This window comes from Gymnogyps californianus, chromosome 15 (assembly GCF_018139145.2).
Source record: "Gymnogyps californianus isolate 813 chromosome 15, ASM1813914v2, whole genome shotgun sequence".
Taxonomy (NCBI): Eukaryota; Metazoa; Chordata; class Aves; order Accipitriformes; family Cathartidae; genus Gymnogyps; species Gymnogyps californianus.
The window spans coordinates 2162868-2180016 of NC_059485.1; the positions used below are offsets into that span (position 1 = coordinate 2162868).

At 59.4% G+C, this 17149-nt stretch overlaps 3 protein-coding genes across 3 annotated transcripts; 1 reads left to right on the forward strand and 2 right to left on the reverse strand.

Annotated features, from left to right (window-relative positions):
* Nucleotides 1-3262, reverse strand: RPUSD1 (RNA pseudouridine synthase domain containing 1). The gene is made up of 6 exons (XM_050905990.1): nt 2990-3262; nt 2544-2735; nt 2309-2432; nt 2062-2164; nt 1860-1961; nt 1-1484 (listed from the first exon to the last, which is right to left on the reverse strand). Exons 2-6 carry the CDS (start codon nt 2723-2725, stop codon nt 1084-1086), a joined length of 912 nt encoding a protein of 303 aa, XP_050761947.1. The 5' UTR covers nt 2726-2735; nt 2990-3262; the 3' UTR covers nt 1-1083.
* A 446-nt stretch (nt 3263-3708) lies between these two features.
* Nucleotides 3709-15390, forward strand: CHTF18 (chromosome transmission fidelity factor 18). The gene is made up of 22 exons (XM_050906171.1): nt 3709-3778; nt 3949-4128; nt 4310-4436; nt 4557-4731; nt 4868-4957; nt 5098-5150; nt 5360-5501; nt 6216-6428; nt 7180-7277; nt 7440-7563; nt 7724-7857; nt 8230-8323; nt 8402-8500; nt 8782-8904; nt 9219-9380; nt 9531-9755; nt 9862-10011; nt 10585-10715; nt 12473-12617; nt 13590-13706; nt 14580-14637; nt 15090-15390. The coding sequence occupies exons 1-22, from the start codon at nt 3709-3711 to the stop codon at nt 15224-15226; spliced, it is 2847 nt and encodes a 948-aa protein (XP_050762128.1). The 3' UTR covers nt 15227-15390.
* A 461-nt stretch (nt 15391-15851) lies between these two features.
* GNG13 (G protein subunit gamma 13) lies at nt 15852-17088 on the reverse strand. Its single transcript, XM_050906317.1, has 2 exons — nt 16991-17088; nt 15852-15957 (listed from the first exon to the last, which is right to left on the reverse strand). Exons 1-2 carry the CDS (start codon nt 17086-17088, stop codon nt 15852-15854), a joined length of 204 nt encoding a protein of 67 aa, XP_050762274.1.
* Nucleotides 17089-17149: the final 61 nt, after the last annotated feature.

Sequence of the window (17149 nt, forward strand, 5' to 3'; positions counted from 1 at the left end):
CCTGCGCCCGGCACCCTCCGGTGCTGACACCCTGCAGCAACCTGCCAGCGAGGAGCCACGCGATGGGACCAAAACACGATCCTTATTCCCCCTCGTTTGGGTAAAGGAGAAAGGAGCTTGTGTCTTCTGACCTGTCTCAGCAGGGGTTACCTCCACACCCAGGATAAAAGTGGGTGCTAGGAAAAGGCAATGCTAGTAGAAGGAATAATAAGATCTATTAAAAAAGCTTTGGGCTGCTGGCTCTCTGACCACAGAAGTACTAAAAATACACTTATTTCTGAGACCACCCGTATTTCAGAACCACTAAAAGACTAGATTCTTCTCATAGAAATTTGAAAAAAAGTTTAAAATCCATTCGTATCAACTCACTCACCTTCAACAAACCTTTAAAAACACCACACGTGGGCTAAGGGAGGAAGGAAAGAGCGAGGGCAGGGATGGGCAGGCAGCACGTCCTCGCTGGCAGGCAGGGACCTCTCCTGCACCCTTCGCACAGCCCAGCTCCACGGGCAAAACACCCGGGGCTGCCCCGGGACTAGGGGGGCTGTCGGTGCCCCCAGGCTGCACTTCAGCCTCCTGCTCTCCCACCTCCCGCACAACGCGTGTGCCAGTGAGCGCAGCAGGCTGGAGCGAAGGGAACTGGGGACACGGACACCAAAGCTGCACCCGGTATGTTCTCCCCTCCCTCTGCTGGGCTGCATTTTAGCATCCTAGCACTGAGGGTTTGCGGATACGTCCATCGCGCTGATGGCAAAGGCAGCATCCGTGCTGCCCCGGCTGTGCCTGAGCCCCGGGACAGGGACGGAAAGCTTTGGGGTCACTCTAAGCTGGTACATGACACACTCACTCTGCTGCTGAGGCCCAGAATTAGGAAAGGGGCATCCAGTGGCCAGATGGATGATGTGTACATTAAAAAATAAACCCATCCTAATCGCTGCTAAAATCTGCCTAATCCCAGCCCCAGAAGTGAGGGAAGCCATGGCATACAGAAAGTGCAGATGTGGAGTCAGCGCCGGGCTCCGCGGGGACCCACTGGGACGAAAATGGAGCATTGGGCTGGAAATGCAGAGACGTGCTTTGTGCTCACTCCAAAGCCCACTCGGCCAACCACTGCTCGCACCGAGCTCGCTGCTCCTCTGTCTCCGGGCTCTTGGCTTCGCTCGGTGCCTCCTCTCCTCCGCCACCAAGCACGGCTTCCTGGCTCTCCTCCTCTTCCCCCTTCTGCATCACCTTGTCCTTCAGCTCTTGGATGGTCTCATCCAGCCGGTGAGTGACGTGGTGGGGCACCCAGTTGCTGTCCATTGCAGTGACGAAGGGGTCGGGCGCGCAGACCTCAATGAGCTCCTTGCCGGTGGGGATGCGCAGGTAGTAGGCGTGGAGCATCATCCTATAGGGACCGCTGTCCTTCTTGTGGCTGTAGGTGAAGTCCCCCACGATGGGGTGGCCGATGGCGCTGCAGTGAACCCGGAGCTGATGAGTCCGCCCTAGGGGGAGAGCGGGAGCGGAGGAATCAGGGACACAGGTTATCCCTGAATCCCTCCTTGAGGGCACAGCGGTGCGAGGCGACAACGCACCAAACGGCACTTGTCCCCCCAGAGAACCCTCCGAGCTCAGCGGCTCTCAGCTCCCCTCAGCCCTTTCTAGGCTTCGCTTTGCACCACGCACCCACGCTGCCGCCGAGGCCCAGGGATGCCCGTGCAGGTCCCGCTGCAGCACCTCTGCCTCCTTCGCCTCTCCGGCCTCAGCGTCTTGCGCTGTCGGGGACCGGTGCTGTGCTGTGCCCGGCCCCGTGGGCCACGTCAGAGCTCCCGGGGCTGCAGCCCCCCTGCGCCCGCGCTGCCCCGGCCCCGAGCTCCCACCTGTCAGCGGCTGCAGCAGCACTTTGGTTACGGGGTCTCCGCTGTAGGACCCATGCTCGAGCACGATCAGCTCCGACTGGCAAGGCTTGGGATTTTCACAGCCTGCAATGAGATCCGGAGGAAGGGGAGGGGAGGTCGGCTCCCCCCCCCAGCGTGGCCTGGGTGGTCTGGGCAGCGCAGGCAGGGCGCGGGAGCCGCTCACCCTCCGTCCCGTCGATGCACATCATGTGGGTCATGCCCTCGGTGGTGTTCTTCCCTATGGCGTAGCGGATCGTCATTCGGCTCTGGCTGACGTGGCCCCTGACCTGCGGGGTAGAAAGCCAGGTTGCAAACTGAGCCCCGGCACTCGTTCCTCACCGACGCCGGGACGACAAGGAGCAGAGGCCAAGCTGCAATTTAGCGAAACCAGAAGATAAGTCCAGAAGCAGGACTTGGCAGCGTGGGCTTACCAGGGCGAGATAGGCTTTGGTCACCAGCCGGTCTTTAAAACACTTGTAGGCGCTTCCTGCCGCCGCTTTGTTGAGGGCGACGCACAGGGCCCCGCTGGTGGAGAAGTCGAGCTGGTGGCAGAACCTGGGGAGGAGACGGGAGGCGGAGGAGCATCCCTGGGCAACTCGGGCAGTGTCCCCGGCCGAGGCCGGCTCGGAGGCAGGGCAGAGCCCGGTTCGGTCCCCGGCCGCTCACCTGAAGCCGTAGTAGGTGTCGGGGTCGGCCAGCTCGGGGAAGCGGTACTTGAGCTGGCTCTGCAGGGTCAGCGTCTCGTACCACATCTTGCTGTCGATGCGGATGTCCCAGTGCTTGTTGACCACGATGAAGTCGGAGCTCTGGTACAGGATGGACAGGTTGTCGATGGTGCCCGGCTCCATGGCCAGCGCCCTGCGGGGAGCGTGAGGGGGAACTGGGGTGAGCGGGGGGGGAAGAGCCTCCAGCCACAGCCTGTGCACCCCTGGGGATGGGCACAGCACCCCAGGGGAGCGAAGGGACCCGGTGAGAGCAGGCAGGAGCAGGGCCCAAGGCAGGGTACCCCCAGTAGGGCCGGAGATGTACCCGTGCTGCAGTGGTACGGGTGTCACACTGCACGGGTCCCAGAGCGACACCGATGTCACACCGCACGGGTCCCCCAGCCTTACCGGTGTCACACTGTGCAGGTCCCAGAGCGGCACCAGTGCTGCGACTGTGCCGGTGCTACAGCAGCGCTACGGCCACAGCCGTACCAGTGCCACGCTGTACAGGTCCTGCAGCCGTCCCGGTGTCACACCGTACAGCTCTGCCACTGTCCCGGTGTCACGCGTGGAGGCCCCGTCTCCGTCCCGGTGTCACGCGTGGAGGCCTCGCAGCCTCACGGTGCTGGGCCGATCCAGCCCGACGGTGGAGCTCGGCTTCCCCCCGCTCCTACTGCCTCGCCCGCTGCCAGCCGGGGCCGGGCCGCGATCTCGGCGGCTCCGGCCGGGACGGCAAGCCGCGGCTCCCCGCTGGGGACACGGGACACGGCGGAGGGGACACGGGACACGGCGGAGGGGACGCCGCCACCCCCGATCCCCGTCCCCTCCCCACCCCGGGCCGACCTGCAGCGCCGTTCCCGGGCCGGGCCGGGCGGGTCGGCGAGCAGCTACATTGTATTCACCGGCGGCTCCGGGCCCGGGCCGCGCGTCGCGTCCAATCAGCACCACCGCCACCGCCTCCATCCTCGCGTCGCGTCCAATCAGCGCCGCCGCCGCCGCGTCCAGCCTCGCGTCGCGTCCAATCAGCGCCGCCGCCGCCGCTTCCTGCCGGCGCGCCGCGTCCAATCAACGGCGGCTCCGCTGCGGCGCGGCGGCCGGAAGCGCGGGGCGGGCGGGGCGCGGTGCCCATGGCGGGCCCCGAGGAGGATTTCGACCAGCGGTTCGCGGCCGAGCTGGAGGTGCTGGCCGAGCTGGGAGGTGGGAAGCTGCTCCGGTGCCGTGCCCGGTACCGGAGGCGGAAGGAGGGAGGGAGCGGGCGGGCGGGCGGGTAGGACCGGGCTTTGCGCGGCCGGCCGCGGAGCCGTGTGTGCTCGCCCCACCATGGGTCCCCTCCGGTGACCGGCACTGTCGCGTAACACTTCCTGCAGATGACCCGTTCCCACCCGCTGGTCCCAAAATCTCCCAGTTCCGGAGCAGGATGCAGCTGCCGGAGGAGCCCGACCCCCCCGGGGACCCCGGCGGGAGCAACGACCCGGGGGGCACCAACCCCAGGAAGAGGGACCGGGGCTGCATCCCACCCGGCTCCCCGCCACCGCCAGCAGCCTGCAGTAGGTTTGGCCCAAGCCAGGTCTGGAGCCCCCAGTGGGTCCCTGGGTGCTGCTGACCCCTTTCTCCCTGCTCCCCCCCCCCCGGAGCGGTGCAGGGTGCTGCTGGAGGAGCAGCTGAGTACCAGCCTTCAGTCAACGATGCTTCTCCTCTTCCTCCTTGCCCTGGTTGTTTCTCTCACAGCCCTGAAACCCAAGCGACAGCGCCTGGAAGCTGTTAAGAAGCTCGACTTTGGCGCGGATGAGGAGTTGGCTCCTGATATCCCCTGGGATGCTGGCCCAGAGGCACCTTCTGCTCCCCAGACTGCCAGGTTGGCCACCTTGAACCCCACTTTTAGCAGGGGCGAGGGAAAGGGCCCTTGAACCCCACCTTCGGTGGGGTTCAAGGGCCCTTTCCCTCGCCCCTGCTAAAGGAACCTGGTGTTCTCCAGCTCGGACCGCCTGGAGATGAGCGGCATGGCCCCGCTGCAGACCACGCCGCCCTCCGAGAAGAAGTGGGTCCTCAAGCGGCCACCCATCCTGGAGGACTACATCAACGTGACGTCCACCGAGGGCACCAGGGTCTTCATGGTCGTGAGGGATGATCCTTCCAGGACAGGGGTAGAGGTAAGGAGGGTTCTGAAGGCTGGGCTTGCTTCTCTGTGACCTCCATCTCAGTTCAGGAGGGGATCTTTGATGAAGCATGAAACGTTTGTGCCGAGCGTCGGTACGAACGTCGGCGTGTGTCCTCTGGTCCTCGCAGCTCCCTGATTCCCTGGGCTGGAATGCACGCAGGCCGCTCCACTTGCTGGGGGTGCCTTTCTCCTACCTGAAGGAACAAGTGGATGAAGAGGTATCACATCTTATACCGACCTTCCCGTCTTCCCCTGCCACCCCGGGACAGCCACAGCGTTGGCTCCCAAATTCCTGCTCCCCTAGCCACAGGTTAGCAGGGCATCTCTGACCCCCCCTCTCTCCCTCTTTGTGCTCAAGCGTCGAAGGCGTGTTCTGGAGGCGTCGCAGCAGCTGACGGAGATAATAAACAGGTGAGATGTTGGGATGAAATCCCACTCCTATCCCTGCCGTGCTGTCGGATGTGGCTCCCACGATGCTCCGCTGGGGTCCAGGTTTTGGGGACCTGCGAGCAGAGGAGCCTCTTTGCCCTCAGCATCCCCAGCTTGGGAAGTCTGCGTGTAATTCCCAGCCCTGTCTTGACTCCCTGGGTGGTTTGGGGCAAGTTAATTCTTTCTGGCAGTTGCCTCGAGAGCGAGACCAGCGCTGAGAGCCCGGAGCCCAGCAGGGAAGCGGAGCCGGCAGACGAGGAGGAATCTGCGCTGCATTGCCTCTGGGTGGACAAGTTCACTCCCCGGCGCTACATGGAGCTGCTCAGTGATGATGTGAGGTGCTAGGATAAGTCGGGGCTTGGGGTTCGGGTGGGTTTACCACTTTTATAACTCTTCCTTAATGCTGTTGGATCAAAGTTTAATGGTGCTGCCTTTGAGCGCGGGGCTTTCGGAAGCACTGGCTGGGGGGCTCAGTCCGTGCTAGCCCTGCCCGGGGACAGTCCTACTGCGAGAGCTCGGGGCGGGGGTTTTTCAGCTGTAGGCTGTGGACTTTCTGACAAAAGAGACTACGAAAGATGAGCAAAATAAGACAAAAAAGATTGAGTGGACTTTAGCCAGGAATTGTTGGCTATTTTGATTTTTTTGGAGTATTAGAAGTTTTGGAGGGAATTGGAAATTATGGAAGAGGCTGAGAAGCGCTGGGTTGAGCTGAGACAGACGAGGGACAGCAGGGATGGGGCCGATGTGACTTGTCCTCGGTTGCCCTGCGGGGATGGTGGCCGAGCCGGGAAGGGAAGCTGCGTTCCCAGGCTGTCCCAGAGAGATGCCGGGTGGAAACCTGAGCAGCCTCTCCCATGGCGGGGGTTGATGTGCCGCACGCTCGAGGTCTGTCTGGGCAGGCGCGCTCTGCGTTGCCTCCCCGGGCTCAGCTCCTTCCTCTGCACGCCACACTGGTTTTTAAGCCACGAAGGAGAGGCTTTCCTCTGTCCTCAGCCGGATCCTTCCGAGGTTTGATGGGGTTTGCTTGCTTTCTTGCCCGACATGCAGTACACAAACCGCTGCCTTCTGAAGTGGCTCAAGCTCTGGGACACGGTGGTGTTTGGGAAGGAGAAGGCTGTGAAGAAGGCCAAGCCCAGCACCGAGGCTCATCCTCTGTTCAACCAGCCCAAGGAGCAGCAGAATAAGTGGAAAACGAAGGTGCAGCTCACAGAGGAGATTCTGGAGGCTGATCTGGACCAGCACAAGAGACCCAAATACAAGGTGAGCAGGACAGGAGGCCACTGTGGTGGGTCTCCTCTCCAATCCCCCTCATCCCACCACCATGGTGAGGAGCAGGGTCTTCCAGTACAGATCCAGGAGAAATTGGATTCCTTGTTTCTCCTTAGAGAATGTGAGGTTTTCTCATTTCTTCTTCTGTGTTGGCTTGGGTAATGTGATAACAAGGGGAGAGGAACAGACTTTCTCCAGCCAAATTAAATGGGCCGGTTGAGGAAAGACATACCCTTTTTAGCAGAGGTTGATCTTGACTTTATTTATTAGAGGCGGACGTGACATGCCTTTGAGCTAGAGTTTCTGTATCTGGAAAAGAGCAATGATGCTGAAATGCTAAAGGGAGCAGAGATAACATACCCAGGCCAGCTTACCAGCTTCAACCTGTCCAGTGAGAGGATATAAAAAAGGGGAAACAAAAATAGGTACTAACATCGTTGCTTCTCAGGAGTGTAATTCTGGAAGGGATTTAGTTCAGCCTTTTCTATCTATTGCCCTGCAGACTTAAACATACGCATGAGAGATGCTGCCAGGATGACTCTGTCACCTCTGAGAGTTTCTGTTATATTCTCCTTCCTCCAGTGACTTTTCCTTCTCCCCGTGTGTCTACAAACCAGCGCAGCAGCTCCCAAGACCGGTTTGCAGGCTGCAGAGCCCCGTCCCCGTGCGTGGCAGCCTTGGTCGGGGCTGGAGGAAGCCCTGCCTCGCTGCCTGCCGGGCTGACGTTACCTCTCTGCTGCAGGTAGCCCTGCTCTGTGGCCCGCCCGGCTTGGGAAAGACCACGCTGGCCCACGTCATCGCGAAGCACGCAGGGTACAACGCCGTCGAGATGAACGCCAGGTGAGTCTGCGCCGGCTGCCCAGCCCTGCCCTGCCCCAGAAGCTGGCGGAGGTGATGCCGTGCCGGAGGTGATGCCGTGCCGGAGGTGATGCCGTGCCAGAGGTGATGCCGTGCCGGAGGTGATGCCGTGCCGCAGCACCCTGGCACCGGCTTGTCTTGCAGCGACGACCGCAGCCCCGAGGTTTTCAAAACCCGTATCGAAGCTGCCACCCAGATGAAGTCTGTGCTGGGCGCCAACGAGAAGCCCAACTGCCTGATCATCGATGAGATAGACGGCGCGCCTGCGGTAAGCCCAGCCTGGATCAGGCCACCTTTTGCATTAACCGCTTAATTATTGCCCTGTTAGCAGCTCATCCATTTTAGGAGTGGTTTCTTGCCTCTGAACAGCAAGAATTCATCCCTTCTGTCCTTGATTTCTTTCTTTTTTCTTCCCCCCCCCCCCCAAGGCATCTATCAACGTGCTGCTAAACATCATCCACCGTAAGGATGCGGAGGGCGAGGCAGCGGCCGGCACGGGCCGGAGAAGGCGGCGTGAGGGCGGACTGCTGCTCAGGCCCATCATCTGCATCTGCAACGACCAGTTAGTATCGCCTGCGTGCCTGGGGAGGGATGGAGAGCTGAGACCCCTGCCCCAACCGAGGCGGCGGCTGCTGTTGCCTCCAGCCAAAGCCTTCCTGTACCGAGTTATCTGCCGTCAGACCTGCGGCTTAGAAGTACCTTATGAAAAGTAAAACTACAACAAGCTCGGCTTTCCTGAAACCCCCCAGGTTTTGTATCTGCTGGGGTGACTTGTAGCTAGGTGTGAGCGCACGGTTGCGTTTGTGCATGCCCAAGTGTGCAGTGGTGTACAGGCAGCTGCTAAATAAGCCGTCTCTCTTTGAGCGGAGCATTAATAGCTGGATTTCTTCCTCTGCGAGGGTCGCTCAGAGACCCCTGTGCTTCCCTTTGCCAGGTACGTCCCTGCCCTCCGACCGCTGCGGCAGCAATCGTTCCTGCTAAACTTCCCTCGGACGGCGCCGTCCCGGCTCGCCCAGCGGCTCTGCGAGGTGCGGCGCGGCCGAGGGCTCCCCTTGCCCCCAACCCCGGCCGGCGGGTCCTCCCTACTGACCCCCCCTCTCCTGCAGATCGCCCTGCGGCAGGGCATGCGGGCGGACATGGGCGCGCTGCTGGCGCTGTGCGAGAAGACAGAGAACGACATCCGTGCCTGCATAAACACCCTGCAGGTACGGGTGTCGCCGGGAGGTCTCTGGGGGGACACAGGTTTGCTGCGGTTCTTGACTTGATCTGGGCTCAGAGGGGTATGGAGGGGAAAAACTGGGTCCCAGGCAGATCCCTAAAATGCCCACCCTGTCCCCGGTGTTATTTTTAACCTTGATTCCCCTACAAACGGAGGAAGAGCGAGGTGCCACTGTCTCCGGCTTTCCCCAGCACCAGCTAGCTGTTGTGGGCATCCCCTCCCTCCCCGTGGTGCCCGTCCCCCCGCAGCCCCTCGCTTGCGTTGCAGTTCCTGCACGGCCGAGGCCAGAAGGAGCTGAGCGTGCAGATGGTGCAGACGATGAAGATCGGCTTGAAGGACCAAAACAAAGGACTCTTCTCCATCTGGCAAGAGATCTTTCAGCTCCCAAAGGTCCAGAGGTAAAAGAGGGGGGATTTATTAGGTCTGCTGTCTGCTTGGGGCACACTGCTTCGTGGTATTCCCTGACCTGCTTGCAAGATCTGTGGTGGAGAAGCCTGAAAGGTCCTGGAGAGCTGGTCTGCCCTGCAGCAGACCCAGCTTCATCAGCAGATTTGTGTGTCCAGATGCTCTTTGGCCGCTCTCTTTAGTGCCCGATAATTTGGCACCGGTATTGCCTTCAGTCTAGTTTGCAAGGGCCCAAATATTCCTTGCTGGTCTGTTCAGCGCCGGAGTACCCTGAGCTCTTCCCTTTGGGCTCCCCCCAGGCACAGGTAGGAATGGATCCCGCTTTGCCAACCCATCTCCTGGTGGGCGATGAGGACCTGTCGCACCTTGGGAGGACGGCTGCCTTCAACGCGTCCTCCCACCGCTTCCACCACATCCTACACCTTGCCATCTCCTCGGGGGAGCAGGAGAAGCTTGCCCAGGTAGAGCAGCCAAGAGGGAGAGCCATCCCCCTTCCTCTGCTGTGTTGTACTGGAGCTGAGCTCAGTGGGATGCTCAAAATCCCAGCAGCATGCTCTGACGGGGCCGTCCGCTCGGCCTCGAGCTGTCTCTAATCCTGCGCCCGCTTCCAGGGTCTGTATGACAATTTCCTGAACATGAAGCTGCGGGACTCCAGTTTCAGCTCGGTGTGCTTGGCCCTGGAGTGGCTGGGCTTTTCCGACCTGCTGAGCCAGGCTGTCCTGCACGGGCAGAGCTTCCAGCTGATGCGATACCTGCCCTTCCTGCCCGTGGCTTTCCACCTGCTCTTCGCGGCCACCAGCATCCCCCGGCTCGCTTATCCCAGCAGCCAGCATGAGGCAAGTACCAGGGAGGGCATGGTGGCAGCGTGGCTCCAGCTCTGTCACCCGCGGGGACATCTGTGGTTGCAGCCGTGGCTGAGCCGTCCCTGCCTTCTCCACCCAGGCCCTGGCCAAGCTGAACCACATGCAGAACCTCGTCATGTCCATGGTGTCGGGGATAACACCCAGCGCCCGCAGCCGCGCGGGCCAGCAGTCTCTCGTCTTGGAGGTGCTGTGTCTGCTGCTGGACATCATCGCCCCGAAGCTCCGACCGGTGAGTGCCCACCAGCCCCCTCTCGTTGCAGTGGCAGGAGTCCTGCCTGGGTGACGTGTCCCCTCTGCAAACCCCGCTGTGAGGGCTGGGACGTGTCCCTTGCGCTGCATCACCCAGGCTGAGCTATCCCGAGCCTCTGTCCCAAATTTGGGGTCGGTTTGACATTGCAGCTGATGCAGAAGTCAGAGGGAAGCCGGGGACGCGGCGCTGAGATACCCAACTGCTGGGTGCGCGGTGGGTGGGTGTCCTGCACCTCCTGGACCCCTGCACCCAGGGGGTGGGCTTGGCTGAGCAGGGTTTGGGGAGCTGTTGCAGTCTCCTTCCAGCAGCTGGTTCACCTGTACGCGCGGTTGCGTTGGGTGCATTTACCCCTCGGGTTGTCGGAGGGGACTGTCCCTGCTCTGTGAAGTACGTGCGTCCCTAATAGGAAACTAAACTTGGCCTGAGCCTCGCGAGTATTAACTGTCCTTTCTCATCTAGAGACAAACCCCGTGCTTCAGGTTATTTTTGTATTTAGAAGTCATTACGGATTAGTGATGCTCTCCCCTTGCTGGGCTCCGCTCTCCTCCCCAGGTGAACACCCAGCTCTACAGCCTGAAGGAGAAGCAGCAGCTGGCAGACCTCATCAGCACCATGCTGGCCTACAACCTCACCTACCACCAGGAACGCCTGCCCGAGGGCCAGTACGTCTACAAGCTCGACCCGTAAGTCCTGAGGGAGGGGAGAAGGCGTAGGGGTTGAAAATAAGAGCAGAGAATTCAGGAAGAAGGCTGAGCCTGAAAGCATCGTGGCATCGAGTTGGTTTCTTGCAGCTAGAGCTCTGGTGATGGCAGCTGGGTTGGCGCGAGCTGCCGGGTGCTGCAGGGACCCGACTTTCTCCGATGGCAGCTCTGCGGGGATTATCTGCTTTTTTGCCTCATTTTTTTTAAAGGAGGAGCCCCGGAGCCTTGCGGGTGCTCTGGGCTGCCGCTGGCTTTGCTCCACCCGCAGCGTGGTCCGGCTGCCCCCGTCACCCCCTCGGGCTGAGGCCGAAGCAGGGCTGGGTTTGTTTAATGGGGTTAAAGGAAAGGCAGCAGCTGCCTTTGGCTCTCGCTGGAGCTGGCAGAGGAGGGACCGAAGCTGCCGGGGGCTTGTGGCAGCAGGGGAGAGCAGGTCCCCCTGGGCACGTTGCACACAGGAGGTCACTGTAGCCGTGGTTAATTTGTATATTGACAGCCGGCCGTTGCTAGACTTGAGTCTCACTGTGCTTTAAGTATATACGGAGCCGTAAACGCTCCCGAGGCTTTGGTGAAGTAATACAGACCCGACCACAGCTAGGAGCAACGCTGATGTCTTCCTGGTGCAAAGTTAATTACAAAAATTAGCCTCTGTTAAATCAAGCAGCTCTATCTAATTACAGTGAAACACTTTTTTTTTTTTTTTTTTCTTTCCCCCCCTCCACGGAAAGGCCTGCGGGAGCTGCAGGGGCTGCGGGGAGCCGTCCTGCCCTGCCCTCCCCACGCCGGGCTGTGCCACCTGAACGTGGCCATGGGGAAAACCGCGGGACGTTGGGAGCCACGGGGTGCAAGCAAGGGCGTTGCTTTGCTTTGCCTTTTTTTTTTTACGAATTCTGAGCCTGTTTCCTGGCCATGTGCAGCGACGATGGGGACCACGGGGGTGCCACGTCCCGGTGGCACCTGCGAGTCACGTCCCAGCATCTCTCTGGCAAACAAAGCTGTTGTCGACAGCAAAACCTGTGCTTGCTTTCTCTTTAAAACTTTTTAAATCGTAGACTTGACAGCTGATTTCTGAATGACTGCAAAGCCATCTGATGTAGGACTTTGCTCCCTTTATTTTAAGGGGAATAATATTGAATGTGAATAAAGTGTGAAATATTTACAGCTGGCTCCTTGGTGCTGGGGCTGCGCCTGGGCTTTTGCTGTACTGAAACAGGCCTAACTCCAGATCTGGTGCACCAACCTTGTTAAGGATAAAACTGCTCTAATTAGCCAAAATTACTGTTCATGGCTGTATCTCAATTAAACGGCTCCCTGCAGGCACCTCGAGGTTCATGCGAAGGGTCGCGGTGCCACTTGTCCCCAAGCTGTGATGTGACTGTGGCTTTTTCAGGGCAATCCGTTTGGCACAGACCTGCCTGCAATTTCCTCTTCTTGCATTAAAACCAAGATTAAAAAGGACGTAATCCCTCCTGAGTTCCCATTCAGCCGAGATGCCCGGCAGCAACCTGGCTCCGCACGGCAGGCACCGCTCGCTCGGCATCTTCTAGTGCACGCACAGACTCGGAGAGGGCAGCGATGGGGAAACTGAGGCACCGTGGCCAGGATCGTACCGAGAGGCTGGGGGGGACGGGGCTGGAAGTGTGGTGGGTCTCCCTGCACCCGTGTCAGGCTGCAGTTTGCATAATGCTTTTTTATTTTCAGTATTGATTTATTTGCTCTGCTTCTCCTCCTCCGTGGTGCAGGAACGTGGAGGATGTCTGCCGGTTCCCGGACCTGCCGGCTCGCAGGCAGCTGACCTACCAGGCCAAGCAGCTCATCGCCAGGGAGATCGAGCTGGAGAAGATGAGGAGGACGGAGGCTTTGCTGCAGGCGCGAAACCTGGGCGAGGTAGGGAGGGCTCGCAGTATCCTGTGGTTTTGGGGGGGTGGTGGGTCCGTCGATGGGGATAAAGTCCTTAGGGCTGGTGTTGGGGACCTGGTGTTTCCAAAGCAGCCGATGGCTTTCGCTCTGCGAATGAAAATCCAGGATTAACCCTCCCCGAGTCGCAGCCGTCTGCCTGCACATCTGCCTTCGGGGCAGCACATCTGCGCTGGGGGGACGAGCCCGAAGGGCTCATCTTTTTGCAGAAATTCTGGAAAGAAATGCTTGCTGTGAGTTAAAGCTTTAAACCTTTCGACTCTCTAATGAGGGTTGCGACGAGACGGGAATTTTAGTTCGCCTGGCTGCGATTTGTATGTGTCCGTGGGGGAGCTGACCTGCTCTCTCCTGCCTGTACGTTCCCTTGCTGCTTCACTGCAATCCTCCCAAAGGTCCCAAAGCCCGTGGGAGGAGCAGAGTTACTCTGCCCACTGCCGAAACCCTCCGTGGAGCAGCGGGCAGGAGCCAGGAGAAGGTGGAAACGGGTGGAAAAGGCTGAGAAACAGCTCGGGTGTAGCTGGTGCCTGCCCTGCCCTGGTGCCGCAGGGATAATTAATCCCTGAGAGCCCCTTCTTGCAGCAGAAGGGCTTTCTCGGGGGATGCGTGGGGCAAAGAGATGCTGCAAAAACATCTCTGAAGGCTCCTTGTTTACATAGTGCCGACTGTGAAGTCCCAGGGAAAGGGACTGCAAACACGCACCAGCCCGAAGCGCTGCCGGGGCTAATCCCGCGTGCTGCTGCGAGACAGAAAATGATGAAAAAATCCTTGCCAAGTTGTTTGGATATTGTAATCAAACCCGGGCAGCAAATAGAGGGGGTGTGCGGGACGGGTGACAAGGCACCCTCCTGCCCTCAGGCTGTGCATCACCCTGGGGGGGGATGCCCAAACCTTGAGCTCGGCCGGCCCCGAGGGAACCCTCGCTCAGAGCTCTTCTCCCCGTAGGAGCCCGGGAACGGCCTCGGCGAGGCCGGGGAGCGAGGGGACGCGGGGCCGGCAGTGCCCCCCAACCACCAGCAGCGCCTGGAGCACATCGTCCGGAGAGCAGTGGTGGAGGACAAGGTGAGGGGGCTGCAATTTCTACCTAATTTCCTACCGGCGCGTACCTTGGCTGCTAGAGACTGGCTGTCTCCGTTGGTATTTATTTATTTTTAGTACCGTTTCTTTTAATAGAATAGTTCGGCACCGCGTGTCCGTAAATACATCGCTTGGTGTACAGCATCGGGATGAATTAGATCTGGATGACAATTATGGATGTGCCTGGTGAAGCTTTCAGGGGTGGGGAAGGAAAGAGATGTGGATATTTGGGCTAAAATAGCTGAATTTTGGCTCTGTGGAAGCTGCGGGGTCAGGGGGAGAGCTGCTCGCGGGGTGTGGAGGTATGCACATGGGTTGGGGGGCTGCAGGGGAAACCATCCATCCTCTGCCGGCGCAGCGGGTGAGCCAGGCTGGTCGCACCCCGGGCATCCCGATAGCAGCTAAGAGGAGCAAGAGGTGGTCCTCTGCCACCAGCCCTCTCCACGGGCTCAGTTTCGAGACCTGGGCCATCCATAAAACCCTGCTTTAGCACGGTGAACCTTAAAGTTTGTCTTTCCCACCCGATTTTGAATGCTGTTTGCATTTTACCGAGGCCGCTGGCCCTTTCTGCAGGATTTGCATTCGGCCTCTGCTCGGTGGCTTCCTCCAGCGCCGGGTGCTTGAAGAGGGAAGGGGCTGGCGCAGCCCTGAGCGTGGGGTGACGGCCCCGCGCAAGAGCCCCAGCGAGGGGCTCCTCTGAATTGCCTTAGACGCTGCCTAGGGCTGACTTAGCTTAAGATTGGGCAGAGCTGAGTGGGGTCACTGGGGTCTAGCCTTGCCCTGAGCTGCCAGGGAGAAACTGGGTTTGCTTTTGGCTGTCTCCAAACGTGAGCTGTAAGTGCTTTTTGCTTTTCGCAGCCTGAGACCGACTTCTTCGGGCGGCCGCTTCGGCGGCAGCGAGCGGCTGCGGCCCCGGGTAGGTGGCAGAGGGACGGGGGGGGGGGAGTGTCACGGGTGCTGTGGTGGTGGGGATCACTGCATTCACGGTGCTTGGACCCCATGCAGGTGCCCAAGCAGGGGCTCTGTCCCTAAGCTCTGCGCCCCGGGGGACATCAGTGGGGTGGCGAGGGGAGATTGAGCGAAGTGACCCCGACGCAGCAGGCAGGGGGGTGCCTGCGGGCAGGTCGGTGGATTCTGGCAGCGTCCAAAGGGCCAGCAAATACACGGAGCTGGGGAGCACTGTTGTGTGTACCTCAAGTGTTTGCAGGATCTGGGAGGTGGGAGCATCAGCTCTGCCTGTGCAAACCCCCCCCGTGCCCGGCGGCAGCTCCCCGGCCCCTGCCCTCCCTGTGCAGCCTGGGCGCAGGTTGTAACTTTAAGGTTGAGAGTTTCTGCAGGTTTTTTGACATCGATCTTTTCCCCCCCCAGCCCCTCAGGCTTCCAAGGAAGAGTCGATTGAGAGCCAGATGGGAAAGGCCGTGGGGAAGAGCGATGTCTGGTTCCGGTTTAACGAAGGGTTTTCCAACGCCGTCAGGAGGAATATCTACATCAAGGACCTGCTCTAGCAGGGCAGAGATGAAGCCCAGGGAATTATATAGATGGAACTGAAGGGATAAGCTGGCTTTTGGCTTTCGAACCCATGGATGGGGCGTGTGTGCATGATCCTTGTTTGGGTTTTTTTTTAGTACCCACTTGTTTTGTTTAAAAAAAAATAAAATATATATAAAAAAATTAATCGTGAAGTATTGTTCTGTTTATTTCATTTATAAACCCTTAGTTGTCATATTTTGCCTGTTTTGCTGCAAAATTATATCCTACAATATACAAAAGAATATTTAAAATCACTGAAAATGTTTTTTATAAAAGTTTTCTTCCTTTACAAGTTGAAAAATCTGCCTGCCTGACGGCAACAGTGGCAGAGGTGAGTGGAGGTCTGCGACTGGAAACTGCAGCCTAACCCTGAAGAAACCTTTGCTGCTCACGTCCCCCCACGCTGCCCACCCCCTGTGTTTTCCCCATCCCCTCCCCATATAAAAAAGAAACACTTCTACTATTAAAAATAATAAGACAAGATGAGGGTAGGGTTTTTGTTCAGGTAGTCATATTAGGACGCTAGCTAATAAAAAAAGTGTACATTCAGCGTGGGGGAGCGAGGGGCCGCAGGAGCCGGCGCGGGTGGGGGCCGACCCCTCAGAGGATGGTGCATTTGCCTTTCTCCACCCAAGGGTTGTTCTTCATCAGCTCCGGGTTCAAGAAGGGGTCTTCTGGAATGCTGTCCTCGATCCACTTCACAAACCTGCAGAGAGGGGAGCGGAAGGGTGGGCATAGACCCTGCCCAGAGCGGGTTCCCGTTGCAATATTCAGCACTTTGCAAATGCGGCACCCTCCGCGAGGGACGCTGGACGCGGGGCAGGGGCTGTGCGGCAGCGAAATGGGGGAGCTGGGGTGTGTGTGGGGGGGAGCTGTAGTGCCCGGGTTAAATCCTGCTCTGGTGGGGAGTGATGCTGGGGTGCACCCTGCTCCGGCAGGCAGGGATGTCGGGGTGCACCTCGCTCTGGGGTGCAGCAATGTCGGGGTGCACCCTGCTTTGGTGGCAGCGTGCATGAGCTGTTCCAGTGCACGAGCCCCTGTGCACCCGGCTGGTTTTCGGATGGGGGAGCTAAGCACAAGACGAATTTAATAAAAGCCTTTTTAATCTGTGGCTGCCCATGTGCTGCTGGCGTGGGGACGGCCCTTGCACTGCATTTTAAAACTTATTTGCTAAAGTTGCTCTTTTTCTGTTCCCCCCCCCTTCTAAGAGGCCAGTGAGCGATGGGGCCACGGGCTGGGTTAACTGGTGGGATGTCCCAAGACCCTTCGCCGTGAGGAGCAGCGAGGTACTAACCAGGGAGGGGAAATACCTGTCCATGACTTCGTTTTACAAGTTTAAGTCTTTTGAGCTCTGCAGGAGGGGGTCTGCACACTTGCCCGGCTGAGCCCGCAGAACTGGGGGGGCTCCCGCGGGGCACCCGGTTGTCAGGGGGTCCCACGGCTGCTGCTACGTCCCGGCTACCACCGGAGCTTGGGCAGCTGGAAAGGAGTTGGCACAGAGGGGCTTTGCAGAAAGGAGCACGGGGTCTTCATGGGCACCGGCACTGGGACTGGTGCAGTTTCTGCCGCTGGGGCTTGGAGGGCTTGAAGAACCATAAAGGGAAAATCTCTAAACCCGCCTTGTTTCGGGAGCCCCCGGTGATTTGAAGGGGGATGTCGGTGCTGGTCGCGGGGTGGAGAAGAGTCGGACTCTGCTCGCGGGGGTATGGGGATGGGAGGGAGGGTGGGCACCCACTCACTCGGGTATTGTCTTGGAGGACATCTCCCGCTTGTAGGCCAGCTGGTACTTCAGGCTTTCCACCTCCTTCTTCCACTGCGGGAGGTCCCACTCATCCATGGCGGCAGCCGGGGGCTCTGCGGGGCTGCAAACGAGGATGTTGGTGCCGTACCCCATGGCC

Coding starts and splice junctions, on each gene's coding strand:
- RPUSD1 (XM_050905990.1), bottom strand. CDS start 2,725: ATGGAGCCGGGCACCATCGACAACCTGTCCATCCTGTACCAGAGCTCC. Junction 2,433..2,543: donor GACACCTACTACGGCTTCAG/GTGAGCGGCCGG, acceptor TCTCCTCCCCAG/GTTCTGCCACCAGCTCGACT. Junction 2,165..2,308: donor CCAAAGCCTATCTCGCCCTG/GTAAGCCCACGC, acceptor TCTACCCCGCAG/GTCAGGGGCCACGTCAGCCA.
- GNG13 (XM_050906317.1), bottom strand. CDS start 17,088: ATGGATGAGTGGGACCTCCCGCAGTGGAAGAAGGAGGTGGAAAGCCTG. Junction 15,958..16,990: donor TCCTCCAAGACAATACCCGA/GTGAGTGGGTGC, acceptor CCCTCTCTGCAG/GTTTGTGAAGTGGATCGAGG.
- CHTF18 (XM_050906171.1), top strand. CDS start 3,709: ATGGCGGGCCCCGAGGAGGATTTCGACCAGCGGTTCGCGGCCGAGCTG. Junction 7,278..7,439: donor GCCGTCGAGATGAACGCCAG/GTGAGTCTGCGC, acceptor CTTGTCTTGCAG/CGACGACCGCAGCCCCGAGG. Junction 9,756..9,861: donor ATCCCAGCAGCCAGCATGAG/GCAAGTACCAGG, acceptor TTCTCCACCCAG/GCCCTGGCCAAGCTGAACCA.